The sequence below is a fragment of the Triturus cristatus genome, chromosome 4_1 (genome assembly GCF_964204655.1).
Source record: "Triturus cristatus chromosome 4_1, aTriCri1.1, whole genome shotgun sequence".
In the NCBI taxonomy this organism is placed as follows: Eukaryota; Metazoa; Chordata; class Amphibia; order Caudata; family Salamandridae; genus Triturus; species Triturus cristatus.
The window spans coordinates 800,887,529-800,908,871 of NC_140585.1; the positions used below are offsets into that span (position 1 = coordinate 800,887,529).

The 21,343-nt window shown below is 43.1% G+C and overlaps 1 protein-coding gene across 1 annotated transcript in view; it reads right to left on the reverse strand.

Moving 5' to 3' along the window:
* The window catches only part of PLXNC1 (plexin C1), a 464,687-nt gene that overhangs the window by 289,573 nt on the left and 153,771 nt on the right, over positions 1 to 21,343 (reverse strand). The window contains exon 7 of the mRNA XM_085653399.1: positions 3,940 to 4,021. Within this exon, the coding sequence (XP_085509525.1) occupies positions 3,940 to 4,021 (82 nt within the window). The remainder of the gene's footprint in view (positions 1 to 3,939; positions 4,022 to 21,343) is intronic.

The window sequence follows — 21,343 nt, forward strand, 5'->3', positions numbered from 1 at the left end:
CTAGGGGCATATGTATCAAAACCCGAATTTGCGAATCTCAAATAGCGATTTTTTGAGAATCGCTATTTGAGAATCGCAAAATGGGATGTATTTAAAATATCGCTAATATTTAGCGATTTCTTAAAATTCCTTAATTGCGATTAGCAAATTGCGAAATCGCAATTAAGGAATACCTGCCCATTCATTTCTATGGGCCAGGAGACCCATAGGAATGAATGGGAAGTAATTCTCAAATTGCGATTCGCAATTTGCTAATCGCAATTTGAGAATAATTTCAAAGGTGCAAGGGTGTCAAGATGACACCCTGATGCACCCCTGAAATCAGCATGTGTGGACATATGGCGCACATACATGCCCTAAGGGCATGTATGTGCGCCACGTGGCACTTATTAAAATTTAAAATAGTGCATTTTTAAAAGATTTAGCAAATTACCACCAACTAGAAGTTGGTGGTAATTTGCGATTTCTTACGGATTTTTCGCAAAACTTTGTTGCCTGTTACATTTCATTTAAGAAATCGCAATTTGCGATTTCTTAAATGCTTATGAAAAGTTAGGAAATCGCAATATTAGCGATTCCTTAAATTTGCGCTGAAAAATGGCTCATACATACCGTTTAGCGATTTTTTATTCGCAAACGCTGTTTTTTGCGAATCGCAGCGTTTGCGAGTAAAAAATCGCTTGATACATATGCCCCCTAGTGCCATGACTAAAACCTCCGCACTGCACCAGCTCTAACCTAGCAGTGCAGATTGGGTGTTTGTGCCTGCCAACCTCAGTGAATTACACACATTATTTTGGATGCCATTGTGAAGGAACCCCCCCAAGACTTCAGGGGTGTCTTGGCAACAGGGGCCCCCCATTCAGCGGAAGGCCAATATGTGTGAGATATAGGTGACTCAGGGATCCGTCTTTACATTTTGCATGGGGAAGGGCCCCATTTTGCGCTATGCCACAGCTTGCAGTGTTAACAGATAGAACTAAAAGCATAAGGAGATTGTGGGGCCTAAGATTCTATTTCATTCCAACTCAATAATCACATTACTTCCTCTCTACACCTGACTTGCCAAAGGTAGAACTAGCAAGCCAAGAAGCCTTACTCCAGGGTGTGGTACAGATAAAGCATAACACACAATTGTCAAATATATATCTCTTTTAGAGACCAGAGGCTTAATTTTAAGGAAAGTATGAAATGAAACTCTCAAAATAACTCTGCAACTCATAGTCTAAACAATGGACATGCTTTGCTTCCCCTATGTCCACCTTACCACCTTCCCCCCCACACTTCTGGCATCAATGCTGGCATTGGTCACAACACAGACCATACAATAAAAATGACTATAGCACCAATTTTTGTTTATTTCCTATCTATGATTCCTAGACAATTTCCTATGAATTTTTTATACAATTGTTGATCAACACCTTTCTAAGTTTCTTTGGAATAATAAAGCACCTCATATTAGCTATAAAAAACAAAAAATGGCAAAGTTTTTTTTAAATTATCATAAAGAATTTATCTTAAAACAAAGCTCTCTTTGGTTTAATCAATCCCACCTGATTAATCCTCCTACATGGCTTCCAATAGAAAAAAGTCTGGTAACTCCATTTCCATTGTCTACCTTGTTAACCGTGTCTAACAAGGTATTATTGTTTCCTAAATCTATTAATTTGACATCCACAAAACTAATATTAAATGATTTTGACTCACTTTTTCAATCAACTATTTCAAATACTGTAGACATGTCATTATGGTACAATCCACGCCTAAAACTTTCTCGAACTATTAAACTTTGGCATTCATGGATGAAGGCTGCTATTTTTTACCTCAAAGATATTTACCATAATGATACTTTTATATCGTTTGATGTATTACAGGCAAAATTTCACTTACCATCTTCTGATTTCCTCAAATATGAACTTTCATGTAATTCTATATTAGTTTCATTTCCTTTTAATATTCCTTCAAATATAAAGTTAGATTTAACAATTTATGTTCAAACTGTATCCTCTTAGTCTCATGTTGTTTCATTAATGTATAAGAAGCTGAATGCATTTCAAGGTAACAATATTGATACGATTTCAACATTTTGGAATAATGAGCTCTCGACTTCTTTCTCTTATGATACATGGAAAAAAATATGGTTGAATAATATCTCAGGGTGGTTACCTGTATCACTCTATCAAACAATTCTTATACTCTGTTTAATTGCTTATGGTCCCCCTTAAAGTTATTTCAGGCTAAGCTTCTTCCGAGTTCAAATTGTTGGCATTGTAACTCACATACTGGTTTGTTAAAGCATATGCTTTTTGAATGTGCATATGTTTTAAAATTTTGGAATGAGGTTTGGCATGTTATACAAAAAATACTCTATCTCTGATGAACTTTCATTTAATTTGTTGATATGCAAATCTTTTGCTCTTTCTAAGGAACTCTCTGACCTAGAATGTAAACATTTTAATTTTCTGTTGTCAGCTGCTCTAAAGTCTATTACAATGTGTTGGAAGGACGTCTCATTATTATCTGTTCATGTTTGGTGGTCATGGATTATTTTCACTAGAAGAGGTGCCGGTTTATCTTTGACTGGTATTACTCACAACTGTAACTTTTATCATTCATTTTGGAAACCGATCGATCATTATTTATCTTCTTAGCTATATCCTTGTCAATTTATTCCCTTATATTATAAGTTGCACATGTTTTAACTTATAGTAGCTCTACTCAAATTGCTTTTTATGATATTTATACTTGTTCCTATCCCTTCCTTTTTATTTTTATGATTATTAATTCTATATTACATTGTACCTGTTTTATATTCAATTACTGTTCTTCATAGATATGTTTCTTATATAGGTACTTTATATAGTACTCTTTTTTGTATTGTCACTGTTTATAATAAAATGTAATAAACTATTTTGAACACAGAAAAAAACGAGACATGACGCAAAAATAGATATTTGAGTTTTCATTATTACATTTCAGATGTAGTTTTTAAGCATCATTGTTTAAAAGGCTAACATAATAGGAGACTGGTGTGGTGATTGGCTGTACGTACTTTAACATGTTAAAGTTAATTATTGCTTGGAAAATGAAAATCAAGGATCTCAGACAATACATAAACACGACATTTCCCCAGTTATGTTCTCGGCCTTTAGAGCTCCGTGTGTGATCTTTAGTGAACTTGTAATGTTGCAGTTGACAAATTCTGAGTTACAAACTGTCTGTGTGTAAATACGAAGAGGCAGAGGGAAGTAACATTGTGTCACCACAGCTAAATAACTGCAAAATCAGGAAGAAAAATGCTGAGTACAAGTTCCACGTCCTGCCCACTAAACCACATCGTGCCATTCCAGAGTAATTCTCTCAGGGGTTCACCCTGGTATTCAGTCCGCTTAGCAAAATGGAGGTTGAGTTTGACAAAATACTGAACACAACTGGAATCTTAATGCATCCCTAGGACAGAAGCCAGGTGAGTTATGTGACCACAGCCCACCAGAGAAGCATCAAGGATAGCTCAGTGAGTTCAGCTCTTGCTGCTAAAAAGGATTGTGTAAGACACACTTTTAGCAAAGCCACACCAGCACTTCATATTGATAAATCGATTACCACACGAGGTGGTAAATGTGGCAGATGCCATTCAGGTTGCTACAACGTAGAGAAAACTACAACAGGAAACGTAACATATAAAAAGGGCAAGTCATCATTTTCATGCTTTGTAAAAATAAAAACAGGAAGATACATTTTGGGCCTTCATAAAGTCTTGCATAAAACAAAGGAAAGCAAAATACGTGTTTTACAGTCAGTAAAGAGGGTTGAAATGGTAAACATGCATTTGGTGTTTTTGTGTAACCTGCACTTTTTGGTGCTCTTCTAGGATTAAATGTGAAACGGTCCAAATTAGAGTAAAATGTGTTTGAAACAGTACACTATGAACTTGTTTACCTGCTTTGTAATTGAACACAATTTTTGAGCTGGTATATTTCAGATATGGTCCTGTTGTTTGTCACAACCTCTGCAGTTAATTCTGAAAAAGTAACAAAAAAACACAACCTATTTTAAAAATATGCCACATGACTGCAATAATTCAGTTTACCAGGAGCATGAGCATAGATTGTTTGAGTGGTTTGGCTGCTGGGGAGTGGTGCAATAATCACACAAGTGACAGCCAGAACAGGAGTTATGATTAGTTGTTTCATGCATACACGCATGGCCCGGCGCAATGTTTCGCAGCTATGTTAGTGCTGTCATCTTTGATGTCTCATTCAATAATTCTTCCTTTTCTGTCTGTCTGCATGCAATGATCAACATGTATAGATCAGGGGGTAAAACGCAACGGTGCCAGGACTTTTGATGTTTTGGCTTCAAAGGATGACATGAGCCGCTGGAATGTTGTGTGGATGCAGAAAGGGTAACACAGTTGAGACTTCTGGGTTTGTCAGTTCTTGAAAAAGCCCAAGTGGTGTGTGTGATACCAGTGGATCTGCACAGTGATGTGGGTGGATTCTTCCACAACGTGGCTAAGAGAAGCTCCATAAACAATCCATGCTGAAGCCCCTCAAACCAGCTATCAAGTCATGCTCATTTCCCAGCAGATTAACCACAGCACCTTAAGCGAGGGCTCTCCAGTGTTGTTCTTTTGAAGGTCAACTACAGGATATACGCATACAGAAAAATCTAAAAAATTTAATTGTTTACAAAGTCAGTCTTTATGCTGTAAATGTAGCACAGGTGCAACCCCTTGTGAGCCTATGTTGGACAATCCTACCCAATGCTTTAAATGAGAAAAAATAAGTGCAGGTACTCATTAAAATGAGCTAGAGGTGTGGCAAGTGGGCGGGGATAGGGGCGGGGCTAAGGGCAAGACATGATTATACATAATGACTTCTATGCAAGTTGCAGCACATATTAAAACATGAGAAATGTGTTTATGTAAACAAAACAGGCTTAATCATTACACAAAATGAAAGCCAAACAGGATCATATTTGAAAATTTACAGATATGTATATATGTATGTATATTTATTAAAGTTAACAAGAAATACAGCAGATTTTTAACTTTACACAAATTTGTGTTAAAATTCCATTTCTAAGCTCCGATTTCAGAGCTGAACACATACCTGGTATTTTTAATCTGCAAAAGTGTCAATCCTAACTTCACCTGTCACATCACTTTTTTACATTCCTCCCTCCCCCTTCCTTCTATGTTCATCTCGGTTTCCCCCAACCAGACCCATTGTCAGTAGTAATGTGAGCTCATTCCTGGAGATGCAGCGTTCCCTGCTATTCATTGCTTTTTGGGCAGGGCTATCTTCACACCCATGGATCTCTCTCTGTTATGTAAATGCAGCCATTAGTGTTGGAGGCGCACACAAAGGGAAGCAGCTCCTGGGCTGGAAAAAAAACTAACATGAAAAGAAAACCAGCTTTGAGGAAGGTGTAGGATTGTGCTGCACTTCCACTCGCTTTTGTAAGGTCAGTTCAATACCTCTTAATGGGACTGGATTACTGACCGCCGCCCCAGCCTAGGCCATTTCACGCACCTGACGGGGAGGGGGTGGCTAAAGCACTTTAACCTGAATGCTCGTTGCACGCCTAATTAACAGTGCAGGGTCTGCCTAGAGTGGACCCTGCACTGTTAATCACAGCGTGATGCAAGCCCTCTCAACCCCCTGCAGTGCGGGTAAATTCAAAGGGGCGCCTCTAGACTTTAGCAGCGTCCCTGCAAAAGTCTACTTCAGAACCTCAGTGCGATTCCGAGATTCCCTCTGTTGGAGGATAAACCGAACCTGAGCCTGCTGTGCCATCAATCAGGGTACCGGTACTCTCCCTGACAAAAGAAAAGTGCCGGTACTGATGGCTAGAAAATGTGGAATTGCCGGTACTCAGTACCGGTGAGTACCGGCCCATTTAAAGCACTGATCCTACCCAAACCTAACCATATCCACGGCCAATTATATCTCTCCCATAGTCATCAGAAGTGTTCATCCTCCTTTACCTAAACAATTTTACTTACTCATCACATTTTCAACAAGTCCTATTGTACAGCAGGCCACTGTCTGTATCACACAAGCCCCATTTCAAATGTTGGTGTGGGATCATTTTTAAATGTCTAAATACTGTCTCACTTTCACTCAAGAGAAAAGGTAGCTAGTTAAATTACTTCTTTTTACTTTTAAAATTAGGGAAGTTTGGATGCTTCATGGTAAGGTGGGGGTTGTTAGAATTGCAATTTAAAGGGCTAATCATTGTTAAGAGGCGACGTGGACGATTTGGACTGGGCAGTATTTTAACATCTCTTAAAAGAGTTTTGGAGAAATCGAAACTAAATTGTACAAGGGTTTGAGATTGAAAAACGTAAAGCACACTAGTATTTATACTTTTAAATGTCAAAATGCTGTGCTGGGAATATAAATGTTAAAGTAAAGGTAGGGAAAGTAGTACTGGTGAGATAAATGTAAGGTTAAACATCAAGCGAGGATGTAAATACATACATCCCTCAAAGCACGCCTCAAATTTCTCTCTCCTAGTCAGTAAAATAGTTAAATCTTTTTCTCAAGACAGCTCCACAATAGCATGTAAACGAGCTCCTGAAATACCCTGTTCTTGTGAAATATTCCCTCTGAGCTAATAATACTGCCAATTTATAGTTAATCTCCTACTCTTGACTTCTCAAAACCCTGGCCAACTTCCAGATCCAGAATTATTTGTTACCTTATCATTGGTCTGAGCCCAACCCTAACACTGAACTTGCACTGATTGATTTTTGTAATGATGCCTAAAGGTTGCAGATACATAACGAATGTAATAGCTGTGCCTCTTGGACCATTTTTCATGCTCATGCTTTGATATAATTGATAACCAGGTCGTCCATCAGCAAATTTCTCTGAGGGTAAAAAGTGGCCAGATAGTATCCCCCGCGCCATAGACAGAACTATTCCCATTATCGTAACAAGGTCATTTTTACCCTATCTCATATCACTAACTTCTAGCGCCCTCAGCTCACCACATTAATCTTTCTTAAACTAGTTTGCTAATTTGCCGTTTAATTAAAGTCCTTGCAATCCTACGCTAATTATCCTTAACAGTGTATTAATTTTACAGAATGTCCATCACATGCATCATCCTTGTTTCTGCACTGAATGCCATTAAAAGCTGGATGGGCATCAGCTGGTTCTAACGTAATCACTACAAGACAGAAACACTTATCCCAGTCCCACCCCACTATCTTGGCCGATTTTTAGTCTTGCATTCGCTAAGACCTTCTGGGGTTCTTTTGTGTTTACAAATTCATACATGCCACTTACATACATACAAGGGCTTTCAGTCAGCACTCTTCATTCAATTGCACTATTGTAGTGACACTCCCAGTTTGGGTCAGTCCACTGTTAATATACATAAAATTGGCATGGGTCAACCCCCTTCACCTATTGGCTGTGTGCGCCATTGTCGTTCCCTATGTGGATCAAACCACATGACAGTCATTCTGCTGTACTGTCAGGTATTGTGAGTGCCAGCATTCGGCTAAGTTACATGTCACTCTGCATTTGCATCAGAGTGTTTCCTATCCAGGTGTTAAGGAGCCCTTTTCTAGAAACCACACGTCTCAGTCCACACTGCCCATCCGGAATGCTTCCATGAGCACTGTGAAGACAACGAAGATAGAGACAATAGAATACCACATACACAGGGGGTTCAGTTCATTATACAGGGCTCAACTCTGAAGCAGCATCTTTAGTGTATTTCTATGACTGGAACAACCCGGGCGGTACAGAGTCACTGTATGTGAGGCAGCAGTGCTTCCTTTGATACTGGGGTTACGCTTGCTGAAACAAGCAGTTGCCCCATTGGCTCATACCAGCTCCCTGGCCATTTCTGTGTATGCTGTCCTGAGCGAGATCTCTGCTCCTATAGTCATTCCTCTTTGTGCATTAATTTCCTCCTCCTCCTAGACGACTCCAGATAGTTGCAAATAATGGACTTTCTTCCTTTTTTTAATTAAATAAGTCTTCCTGGTAGGCCATTTCATGATGTTAAGTTAGATTGGTAACTGTCTAACACAAGGCACTGCCCATTTTTGATGTCCTGTGGCTCATGTGATAACATATTACCCAAGTATTTCCAATATATCTATGGTCTATTGTTGTTGATATATTTTATAGTGTGCGAATGCCGAAGGGCGTCTTGACGCTAAAGTTTGTGGCAAAACAAGACTACTAAGGGAGTACAAAAAGCCAGGATTTAAGTATTTCCCTGAAACAGGTCAGAATTGACTGATTTTTTAGATGCAAGGGCAGTTTATTCGAGGACACTTTGTTGCATCTAGGCTAGGGATTATCCAGGTTCCAGGTTTAATGTCTTTATTTCGATAATAATATCATAAAAGACAGCAAAATTAACACATACAGTTTGAACCATGCATTTCAATCACCATATACTGTCCAGTTTACAAATATTTTTTGCACACAATAAAAGCTATACATTTAAAAAAAAAACCCTTGTTAAACATCCCATTTGTATTTAGACAATCCATCTATATAAATTTTTAAAAGCATAAAATCAGTCGATAAAAACCATCTTAAAATACTATACAATGTCCATCTTTGGAATGAAAAGTATTAAATACAATTCGGATGAGCAATCATTTCTATCTGTTTGTTAGCTCTAATAATCCAAACCCAGCCAAGGAATTTCGCTGTGCTCACCACAAACAACTCTGAGGTATTGGTCTTCAATGCCCGAATGGCCTCCACAGAACTACTGCAAGTAAGGCGTTGGAACAGAGGTTTTATCCATTTTCTACGTGGTTCTTTATACATGGGACAGGCAAATAAAAGGTGGCCCTCAGTCTCCTTATGGCCAGGACACCATTTGCAAAATTCGGTTGCTCCAGTACCCCAATTTTTAGTAAATGAATTCAAGGGCAGAGATCCCACCCGAAACTGATGGTAGAGTTTCTTGTCAAGGGGTCTGGTAATGATATCCCAGTAGCTCTCACGGGAGGGATCCAACTTATTAGCCAGGAACCTTCCTGTTAAACTTGTAGAACTAGAAGCGGACACTAGGGTTTGCCGAACTGAGGCCCAGTACAATGCTTTAAATTCTTGTTTGGCGGGAAACACATTGGTTCCTGGAGACACCCACAGCTGTTCCAATCCCATTTCCACCAGAATGGTTTTTACCATGCGTAGCCATGGAATTCTCCCGGAGCCCTCAATGGACCTAACTTCTACAAGTTCATTAGCAAATATGGCTAGGTCGGGAGAAGACCAAATCCGTCTCCAAAGGGCTACCAATCTAAACCTCGCCATTTCATTTATTGGATTACATCCTAAATCCAAACAAAGGGGTATAGATGGAGTTGATTGCGGTAGCCCCACTAAACTCCGCAAGAACTTGCACTGTGCTTTGAACAGACTAGAAAGGTCCATATACGCCCAGAGATCTGCTCCATATAAAATAGCAGCGTTAATCCTTGCGTCATAAATTTTTAGCGCTGGGAGCACACGTTTAGTGATCGATCTCCTTTGTTCCCTAAGGAGACAGCCAGTTAGGCGGGCCAGTTTAAGCTGCTGTTCGACAACCTGCTCCTTCCATCGCAGGCGAAAGTCTAGGGTAACCCCTAGGTAGGTCATATGATCTACTTGTTCCAAGTTAGCCCCACCCATCCTTACCGAGCTCCGAACCGAAGTGTTCTTAGTGAAAACCATGAACTTAGTTTTGCCCACGTTTACCTTCAAATCATTGATGACACAGAACTCCTCAAAGCGGTTCAGAGCCCGCTGTAAACCGCTTCTAGTCTTAGAGAGGAGCAGAGTGTCATCAGCGAAGATAAGCATAGGGAACTTCTTCCCAGCCAGGGAGGGAGCATCAGTGGGGAAGGCCTTGAAAAAATGTACTACCTGGTCAATAAATAACAGGAAGAGTGTGGGTGCCAGGACACACCCCTGACGAACCCCACGTGTTACTGGGAAACTGTTTGTCACTTGTCCTTGACCTCCCCACCGGACCCTTGCAGAATTGTCCTCATGCAGTTTAACAATTAAATCCAATAGTTCCAAGGGAAAACCCAAGTCTCTCAAGACACGCCACAGTTTAGCCCTCGGGACCATGTCAAAAGCCGCCTTTAGATCAATAAAAGCGGCGAAAATTTTTCCCCCGCCCAACAGCACCACCTTCCAGTAAATCAGACAGAGTCTAAACACCTGGTCGATGGTGCTGATACCAGATCTGAAGCCTGCTTGCATGGGAGACAAAATGCCCTCAGAGACCATCCAGCCCTGGACTCTACCTAAGACCATTCGTGCAATGACCTTTTGAAGAGAATCAATAAGGCTGATCGGGCGATAGTTGCCCGGATTAGACCGATCTCCTTTTTTGTAGATTGGAAGGATCTCAGCCCCCTTCCAGCTCTTTGGGATTCTAGCTCCTTTAGCAATTGCGTTGGCTAACCTGATAATGTACGGTACCCAAAGTTCTTGGTTGGCTTTAAACAAGTCAGCGGGGATTAGGTCCATCCCCGGTGCTTTCCCCCGCTGAGTCAAACCCAGGGCCAATTCAGTTTCTTGTTCTGAGAAGATCGGGACCCCACCGTGATCAAACAGTGTATACTCATTACTCAACATGGTGGAGGATTCCGAGATCTCAGACCTAAATTGGGCAGCATAAAAATCCACCCAAGTTCCGGGGGAGACATGATTTGTAGGCGTTTTCGAATCTGGGTCTCTGCCCCACTTTACAAGTTCCCAGAATTTAGTCTGGTTATTGGATGTAGATGCATCCAGGAGATCGGACCAGTGCCTATCTTCCCACTCTCTTTTAGCATCCCACTGGGTTTTTTTATACTGTACCCTAGCTAACTTGACATCACTCATAACCCGAGACTTAACCGCTTTAACTAATTGGCTATAGGCCTCCCTACATTTCCCGTTGTACCATTTCTGACGGGAACCAAGTTTTTTAGGCGGGCCTTCTAAGCATGGACAGGATAAAAGAGATTTAAGCTGCTCAAAACAGCATTCGTGAGTCTCGGTAACATAATCGATGCCAACCCCCTCAAACACATTGGGCATGAGTTCGTTCACCGTGTTGGTGGCCAAATTATTAATACTTTCAAGGAGGGAGGCGTCACCCCCCAACCTAGACCATTTCAGCCTTCTTCTGTCATTGGACAAGGTGACATCTCCAATCCTAAAAGTATCTGGATTCCTCAATCTATTTGAGCCCGGGAACCTTAAACTAAGCGACAAAGGATTGTGGTCGCTTTCTGGGCGGGATACCACTTCCATGTCGATCATATATTGCCAGAATTCCAACTTTAGCAAAATATAATCTATACGGCTTTTCCTTAAGCCATTATCATAGGTATCACAGGCACATTGGTCTGATAAGGAGCGGCCATTAGCTGCCCTTAAGCCCCTATTCAAGCATAAAGCCATCCAGTTCAAAGCAGCCTCAGTCCCTTTGGCAATTTTATCAATAGATAAGTCCGGAATATTCCAGACTGCATCCTCAGTGGACCCCCAACTGTCCCCAGCTGCCTGAAGCGGCTCAAAGGTGCAGTTCAAATCACCCGCTAGGACAAAAAAATTGTCACTTCCTAGCCCATCGAGATACCTGTCCACTACATCAACAATACCAGGGCAGCGGCCTCCAGGTAGGCCTCGTGCATAGATGTTAATAATAATCAAATCCCGATGGACAGCTTTACTCATTTTAATACCCAGGAGGTCCTGATGTTCTACAAATATTTCAGACAGGTGGACTCCCAAAGCCTGCTTCACCCAAATCAATAGGCCCCCTGAAGCGCGCCCTTTGCTACCACTGATTGCGGGTTTGGAGAAATTAATAAACCCAACCCTGTGGATTGGGACCGTTGCCCAAGTTTCCTGAAGTAATATGATATCAAAAGTATCTATAAATTCCAACCACTCCTCTGAGAGTAGCCGACCCTTAATCCCAGCCACATTCCAGAAAGCTACCTTTAATATATCGTGTGGAGTTGTTACATTACTTTTAGATAATTGAGCCATTGGCACAGTGGAGGCTTGGTTCTCCACTGCCTTCACAGGTTCTGCCCGTATCTCGAAACTGGAAGTCATACATACACTATCCACCCCCACAATTTCCTCTAAAATATCCTCAGCAGTCGCTTCGACCGTCCCCCCCATAAGATTTGGCATTGGGCCCCCCTCTTTGACGAACCCCATAGAAGATTCCACCCTTTCGGGCCTGGTTACTACATCCCTACAACACTCAACAGTGCTGTTCACCTTACTTGGTAGGTGTAGTCAATCGACAGCCTCAAGGTCGGAAAGGGGGCCGTAACGATTGAAAAGTAGAGGGTATTGGGGACGGTAAGGTGATCTAACAATTGGACGCCTCCTGTCTAGTAATCTCTTAGGTGGGGGGCCGGGTGGGAGTTTAGAATGTCTTTCGGGGTAAAAATAAGCAAGGTCCAGTGTTTGAACATCCCCCATTCTTGCAAACCTTGCTTCCCTTCGAATGGACTCTACCACCCAGGGATCCTTAAACGATACCAAAATGCAATCACCCTCTATGTCTTTGGTCCCAAAACCCACCCAATCTACTCTCCTTACTAATAGGATTTCAGTTGAAGTTGATGGCGGGAGGGGGCGATTTTTATTGAGCCAGAATACTACTTTATTACGTAAGTCCCTGTCTGTCTCATTAACACCCTCCTTAACGGGTGCTGCCCCGGTTAACACAATAGTATATTGATTTGCTTCTGGGGGTAAGTCAGTACGGAGATAAGCACACTTAGCATTGTTTCCCACAGTATGGGTAGTGGGATTACGATTAGTAGCTGGCTTTCCTAGAGAAGGCTGGGATAGGGTGCTATGTGCAACATTTTCCCTTTCGTCCGTCCTGCCTGTTTGTGCTCGTTGCGCTGTTATCATGGAGGTGACTTTACTAGATTCCTGCACCAAGGTGCCAACACCAACGGTGCTAACATTGTCCCTGGAACCCACCTGTGCTGGAGACTTGGTTACTACAGCCCCCGTTGCTTTACCAAGGCTAACATTGTCTGTACACTTAATTGGATTTGCCTGAGAAGTGGAAGCCCCCATAACTATGGAGGGGACGGATAGCTTATGAAGTAGGTTCATGTTCATATTCGCGGCAGACTCCAAAGCATCAATTTTGATGGTCATCAGGCTGGTTTGCTCCAGGACGGGGAGCAGGAGGGTTTTAATCATGGCCTCCATTTTTGCCAACAGGATTTCGTCACTATTAAGACAAGTAGGGCAAGGATCTGATGAACCAATAGAGGTTAGAGTGGGGCATAATACATTTGGAAGTACCGGGGGGGGTTGCATAGCAGTGGGCAGCAACGAACCAGCTGCACAAGTACTATTAGAAACATTTAATTTAAACAGCTTCTGTGCTCTCCCCCCATGATTGCTCAGAACATTTTTCCTTTTACAGTCTTTTTTTCTAAAAGAATCAATCGCTTCCGGTGGATTCAACACCAAATTAATGATTGTGTCCACTCTATCTGTACCTCTATCTTGGGCCCCACTATGCTGGATATCATCTAAACTCAAATCAGTATTGTCTGGAGAATGTAGGGAACCCACCCCTTCTCCCTCAGCATGCATTAGTGCCTCCGTCGTTATTGAATGTAAACAATTAGACGGGACTTGGGCCACAGGGCTAGAAATAGTAGCAAGGGCACCTAAAGAGGAGCGCTTACCACTAACTAAGTCTAGGGAAAGCCTTTTCTCAGTCAATGCTATTTCTTTTTCTAAAATCCCAGTTGCTCGGATTATAAAAGCATCAAGCGGACCAGAAACTATTCCCTTAGAAGTTTGCAGTTGAACTGTGCGATCCTTACCGGACCTTAGAGGCATATTAAGTTATATTGAGACAAGCAGTGCCTATAACAAACCCCAATCTGTATTAATAGGTAGATGCCCTCTGCGATAAAAAACACAATGAAATGGGATGAAAACCCAATAATTGTGGACAAGCCCAACCTCGACTAATCGCGGACGGCCACAAACTAGTCCCAGACCAATCCCGTGTGGTCAACGTTGACCTTGTTAACAAGATAGAAAATGATCGTTGGCTACTCTGCCTTTACGATCATTAAATAGCATAACAAGAGTCAGAAATAGCAATTTGTCCTAGAAGGGCCGACTGCCTCCGTGCCCAACAGATAATCCACAGGGGAAACTGGGTTAGCAACCAGGAGTAATACAAACAATCCGTTAGGAAGCAAAGTCCACAGTACCTTGGGGTGACCGCTGATGGAGTAGCACAACTTAGAAGGGTTGCCCCGGCCCGGGCTTCCTATGTAGTAGTCCGGCGCTGCCAGGTGTCGTCACCGCAAGCGCCGCTCTCCAGGGAAGCCGGGAAATGGAGTTCCGGTGCGCCGTTCCCCTCACGGCGGTGGCGGAGGCGTCCGCGAGCAGAGCGAAGGCAAGAGAGGAGAAATATCCCCGCTGGGCTGGCCGTTCCCCTCACGGCAGGTAGGTCAACAAGGCAGCAGGCAGGTCGATATTGAAGCTATTCCCACCCAACTGGTCCCACTACAGTGCTCCCCACCTCACCTCCACACTACTGCCGTCGTCTGTTTCAGCCGGCTGGTCGGGAGTACTGGGGAGTACTGGGGCTGCCAAATCGCAGCGGGGGGGACAGTAGATCCAACCCGGGGACCAGTGGGGACAAAAAAGTGCAAACAGTCGCAGAACCGCAGTTTTTCACGGCTCACTCTGACAGCTCCTCCCTTCACAGCCTCAGCCGCCACTCCGCTACTCCTCCTGCCGTGAAGCCGGTCAGTGAGAGGGGCACAACGGCTCCAGCCGCTTTCCTCGGAAAATTCCACCGCACTCGAGGTTCAAAGGGAACTGCCCGATCAAGAGAACCAGCTTCCAGCTGCACCCCCCGCGACCTCCGAGCACCGCCGGCAGCAAGGGGTCAAGAAGCGGTAGCGAGAGCGATCAGGGAGGCTAGCCTCGGTCAAAATCGGCTGTGCTGTGCTGCCGTGAGCCTCCCGGCCTGGGCGTGACCAGCGTGAGTGCCTTCCGTTTCACCTCTTGTCAAAGAGAACCATGCTCCCTCCAGTTACGGCACACTATCCAATATCCTGGTAGGCCATTTCATGATGTTAAGTTAGATTGGTAACTGTCTAACACAAGGCACTGCCCATTTTTGATGTCCTGTGGCTCATGTGATAACATATTACCCAAGTATTTCCAATATATCTATGGTCTATTGTTGTTGATATATTTTATAGTGTGCGAATGCCGAAGGGCGTCTTGACGCTAAAGTTTGTGGCAAAACAAGACTACTAAGGGAGTACAAAAAGCCAGGATTTAAGTATTTCCCTGAAACAGGTCAGAATTGACTGATTTTTTAGATGCAAGGGCAGTTTATTCGAGGACACTTTGTTGCATCTAGGCTAGGGATTATCACATTTTTCGATACTACAGATCGAAGAGCTCTCCTATGCATGTACCATTGGAATTTCTTCCTCAAGTACTCAGGACCTCAGAGATTTGTGAGCTGTACAAAGTGCCTTAAAGGCTACTCATTTCTCGACCGAAAGCCAAAGGAGCTCTACTAATATGCGTGAGAAACAGATTCGATTTGGGTATTTTCTTAAGGAGATAAGAAGCTGCATTCTGTAATATTTAAAGTTTGTTCATGGAAGATTGTTGAATACCCAAGTAAAAGGCGTTACAGTATCTTAACCTGAAAAGTATCAGCATGGTGATTACTGTCTTTTGCAAGTCAAAACAGATAAATGGAAGGATTAATCTCAAGTTTCTTAATAAGAGGAAGCAAGATGTTGAGAGTTTAATGATCTGATCTGCATACGTAAGATTTGGATCAAAGATCACTCTTAGATTTCTGACTTTTGGAATGGGGGATGTGTGGGGCTCAATTGTTGTGGCCACCAAGAGGGGTTCCAAACAGATTTATCTTTACCAAAAAAGGAGAACATCTGTTTTCTCCAAATTTAATTTGAGGCAGTTGTCTCTCATCCAACAAACTACTATGCTCATGCAGCTGTTGAAGGGTTGCGAAACATCCACAACTTCGGTGGAGATCAATACTATAACTTGGGTGTCGTCGGCATAAGAGATCGTCAAAATGCTAAAGGAGCAGATCAGTCTAGCCAGGGGGACTACATACACATTGAATAGCGTGGGGCTCAGTGATGACCACAGAGGGACAAAACAGGGCAATGAGAATGATATAGACATGAATTCTCCAATGGAGACAGAATACTCTCTGTTGGTAAGAAAAGAGCGAAGCAGCTCTAAGGCCACTCTGCCAACCCCTATCTTATCTTGTCGTACTATGAAAACGCTGTGGCTCACTTTGTCGAAGGCTGCGGATAAATCCAAAAAGATCACCGCAGTCTTGTCTCCATTGTACGTGCTGGAACTGATCTCTTCAGTGGCAAGTATCAGAGCTGATTCTGTGCTATGTTTTTTTCTAAAACCATATTGGGTACCATCTAAGGCTTCGTTTTTATCTAAGTAGTCTGAGAGTATAGTGTTTAGATGTTTCTCAAGGATTTAGACACAATTCACAGATAATAGGCTGCATTTCCTGCCAGTTGGGTGTTAATGACCATCTGTTGCTATAGTCCTTCTTCTGTGTCTCTACTCCACCTAGACTCTCTTGTCCTCCTAGAACATGGAATTGCAAACATATATAGTTTCGGTGTTGTTGTTCTAGACCATTACGATGCTGTTGCCAGGGGTATAATGGTTAAACTGTGGCCCTTTTTTACCGGTGGGTGATGCTGTGTAGGTTAGATTTAATGTTTTTCCTATCTGTACTTTACAGTTCCTTCACCGTGTGTCCCGTACTGTTGCATTCTTTTTACCATGCTCATGGTGGTGCATGATTTTGTTAGTAAACTGTTTTATATGGAGGCGTTTTCTAGGTGCTTTAGTTTCAGATTCCTTACTGAATATTGGCATTTGGCCTCTGTTGGCTTATGAGTTCTGTGAATATTAATTTAATCACATCAGCATCAGTGGAGCTTCCTGTGCATTACTGACATGCATGCTACATGTGCCTCTTCTTGATATGAAGATGTAGGAGCAGAAGGGATCCTTACCGACTCCTATCTTGTGCTAAATATGGTGCCATGTGTGAATATTAATTATAACATTTAGAATGAAGAAAACACCAATTATTTTGTATTATTACAAAACACACATGCACACTTAAAGTTTTTCTCTTCTATTTGGTGGGTGATTGCCAAGCTACCTTGAATATTCTGGTGGTGCAGTTCTGTGCCAACCACCACGGACAAGTGAAATAGTCGCTGCTGGTGTCGCTGAACATGATGGGCGGATTTCAATAATTTATTGGCAAAACCAGGTACATTACTCCTCCAATGTGTTGCAGAATCATCCTCTCCTAGTGCTGCTGCACCTGTTTGGATTTACGAGTCATAAGTATCTTGTCACTGCCAAACACTTTTGTGCCTTTCACTGGAGTGTAAATGCACACAATTGATGGACGGAATGCAGAACAAATCAAAACATTCACACCCAGTCAAGAGATCTGGGTTAAATCCATCATTCTTTTGCTCACCATGCCACCCCAGTTTAGACCTGGCCATATGCAAATCAGTCTTGACCCTGTGCCTCATGGGAACAGTCCAGCCTGAACTGCCAAGCCAGGTCCTCCCTGGACCGGAAACCAGCATCCTAGGACCGGTTTCGGGGTTTCACCCCTCTTCAGCCAGGATAGCTTGATTCCAGTGGCACAGTGAGCCCTGGACCCACCTCTGGGCATACCTGGCGCACTTAGGGAGGGAAAGCAAAAGACACACAATTGATTGACGGAATGCAGAACAAATCAAAACATTCACTCCCAGTCAAGAGATCTGGGTTAAATCCATCATTCTTTTGCTCACCATGCCACCCCAGTTTAGACCTGGCCATATGCAAATCAGTCTTGACCCTGTGCCTCATGGGAACAGTCCAGCCCGAACTGCCAAGCCAGGTCCTCCCTGGACCGGAAACAAGCATCCTAGGACCGGTTTCGGGGTTTCACACCTCTTCAGCCAGGATAGCTTGATTCCAGTGGCACAGTGAGCCCAGGAACCACGTCTGGGCATACCTGGCGCACTTAGGGTGAGAAAGCAAAAGACACACAATTGATGGATGGAGTGTGGCACTAAGCAAGGCTACCACAGAATATCAGGATGTGAGGGACGGAGCCCTCCTCTTTGTAATCGTGTATATGGTATTACCACTGTCAAGCTTTATTTTTTAATTGTGCTTATGTCTCTAAGTAAAATTAGTTAAAAGCCAATAGTACCTTTTCTCTGTGACAGTAAGACTCATATCCCACCCCCACAGGGCGAGCTTCCTTTCGGCCCCTCTAGCCGTTCATAACCAATTAACCAACCCACAAAGGACACCACAGACCTTCCTTGGTGTGAGAACGGCCACAATTTATTAGATTATTTACAAGCTGGGAGATACATTTTTCATGAAAGCATTGGTCATTACTATGTTCCAGGAAAGCACATATCTTGTACATCAACGATTCTCATGAGGCCATTTGCTGATCATCAATCCACTTACAGCTGTAATATTCTGGCATCATAACATGTCAAATCATCTTACATTCATAAGTCATTTATTGGTTGACCAGGAGTAGCTTCTATCAGTCCTCTTGAGACAGCACTTTTCTTCTGCCCACTTAATACAGTATGCCGTGGCTTTGAGGCCATGTCCGCCCTGCACTGACCATTTCTTGGCCCTTTGTTTGCCCTTTAGTGTCCCTGCCATGAGGCATCCCAAGGACCCTGGTTGGGCACTTTCTCTTTCTGGCCATGTGTGTTGTCATTTTTGGCAATCATAGCTGTCACTGCCATGCTGCTGGCGGTTGAAATGTCTCAGCCTAAGAAAACTCTATTACCTCGAGTGTCCCTACAATGTTCAGTAGGAACATATCGATCCCAACCTTAGATTGGTGAACTCTGCCATTGACAGCGTGCTGCATTGTGTTGAACAACTCTCCCCCACAAAGAGAGAGACTCCAAGATAGTGAAAACTCCTTCCTTCTGGGTATCTTTCTCCAGTGCCTACTCTTAGAATGTGCTAAAAGCCTCGAAGTATGCGCAGGAAATAGGGCAGCCCACGGGAAGGCACCTATCGTTATTGGAGGATCCATCCAACTGGAAGCCCAGCAGGTAATAACTTTTCGGGTGTACGGGGAGAAGTCAGAAGGTGAATTCAACTTCTGCTTTGGTCATTAAGGCTTCTTTCCCTACCACCCTCAGCATATCCACTGCTTCATCCAGTATAGCATATGATACCGAACATTGGTCTTGGTCCAGCGTATCGTTCACTGACTCTTCCTCTCTGTACGACAGGTGGTGTATGAGCCTAAACTGGCCAGGCTCTTTTTTGGGGATGACTCCCAACAGAGAGACTATGAAGTTCTCCAACACTTGTTCTTGAAATGCGAGTGGCCCAGTTCGAGCTCTTTGACCACTTTGCGCCTTGCGACCTCGATATTTTCCGAGACCGTCTTGAGTTTGCTACAGAAGCACTGTACCTGTGGACTCTTGTAGGGAATGGGAAAGGCTTTTGGAAGCACTCTGCTGGTAACTGCACATCAACCTGCTTGTGATACTGATTGAGTAACAGAATGAGACATTTAACCTGTATGGGGATGGATGCTACTTCTTTTTCCTCTGTCATAATACCCCCTCCCCCTCCATGAGTAGTCACTATGCTATTTCTGGGGGGATTCCTTCTTGTCATTGCTCCCTTTTCCCTTTCTGTAATCACTGATGGGGTAGGAACCCCACAACTGCTAAATGTATGTCTAGATTTGCAGGTTTGTCCCCAATTGTAGTCTCCCTTTCAAATTTCCAGCAGGTCGTAGGTTGGACTTCCCTCCTAAGTACTGCTTACCCTCATTCCCTTGTTGGTACCACTCTGCTTTCTTCCTGTTTCCATACGACTGAAATGCCAGTTAGTTTGGTTCAACTTCTTCACTTGCAGAGACCATGTGATGAGTAAAGCCTGTAACAACAAGATGATCCCAATATATGAAAGGCTATGATTGCATCTTTGCACTGAAGCCCTTGTCATATGTCAATCAGGCCTCGCACTGATACTTTTGCTGGCCCTCATGAACCTTCTGCTCATATAGACACAGTGCTGCTGTGCTTTGTTGGAATTTCTCAACAAATACACATGCTAGTGTGCAGTACGAGTGCAGCCAGTTGTCTATGGACCGCTTGAGTCTTGGCCTGTGCCTTTCCTTTTTATCCTCACCTCTCATCCTTTTTCTCTAGGTCTAGAGCCATATGCTTGGCTCCGAGCATCAAGTGTATGTTAATGAGCTCTGTTCATCAGATCCTCTCTATTACAGCTAGGGGGACAAGGATTTGCTAGTCCCATATTCCACGCAATTATGGGTAGACCCCTTGGTGATGGCCTAATGCATTCGCTGGCTGGCTCGCCATTAGCTGTGCCCTGTGAGGTACTGCCCCCTCCCCCCCCCCCCCCGCCCGAGCAGCTGTCTGTTCAGCCACTGCTATCTGGGTGTTGTGGGTTCCTACTTTGTGGTTGTCCTTATACTGGCCCTCCTGTCAGGACCAGACAGGGAAACCAAAGCAGCCCCGGTAAATGTTATTAGACCAGCCCCCATTCGGGGCATGGTGAGTGCAACAAGCGAGCCTGTACAGTACCAAGGGTGGCTCCAGGGGGTTCTCTCCTCAAGAACATTTGAGGAAAATGGTGCATTCTACAACACATTTGCCATGATATTTTCAGTTGTATTAGCTTTTAAAGCATAATAAATGATGCCCCTACTGTGCACCAGCATACAACAATCTTTTTTGAGAGCTTTTCAATGATTTCATCACTATCACCCTCCAACAGTGCCTCTCATCTCTTCACATGTATTTCATCTGTTTTATAGCACCTCTCAAACCAGTGTAGGGTGTCCGAGCACTTTACTTCACACACACATACAAAGACAATGAATCATAGGTGTGTAAATCACTATATAGAAAATGTTACATAAGGTAAAGGGGACTACAAGGTGTATGATTCACTTCATCCATACTGGTAGGTATTTTAAAGAGTGCTTGGTCTGTAGAAGCAGACACCCAGGATTCAGAACATACCACAGTGCTGGGGGTTGACTTTAATAAAAAGAATGTATTTCTACCCAAACAAACCTTTAGCACAACATCAGAATGATGAAAGGCTGGGAAGAAAACCTAACTGTCTAACCTGCACCAGGCAGTTTGCATGCATCTATTTGATGGCAGTTAATAGCGCACAGTGCTAGATTAAAATGATAATTTATGAACTGCACAGTT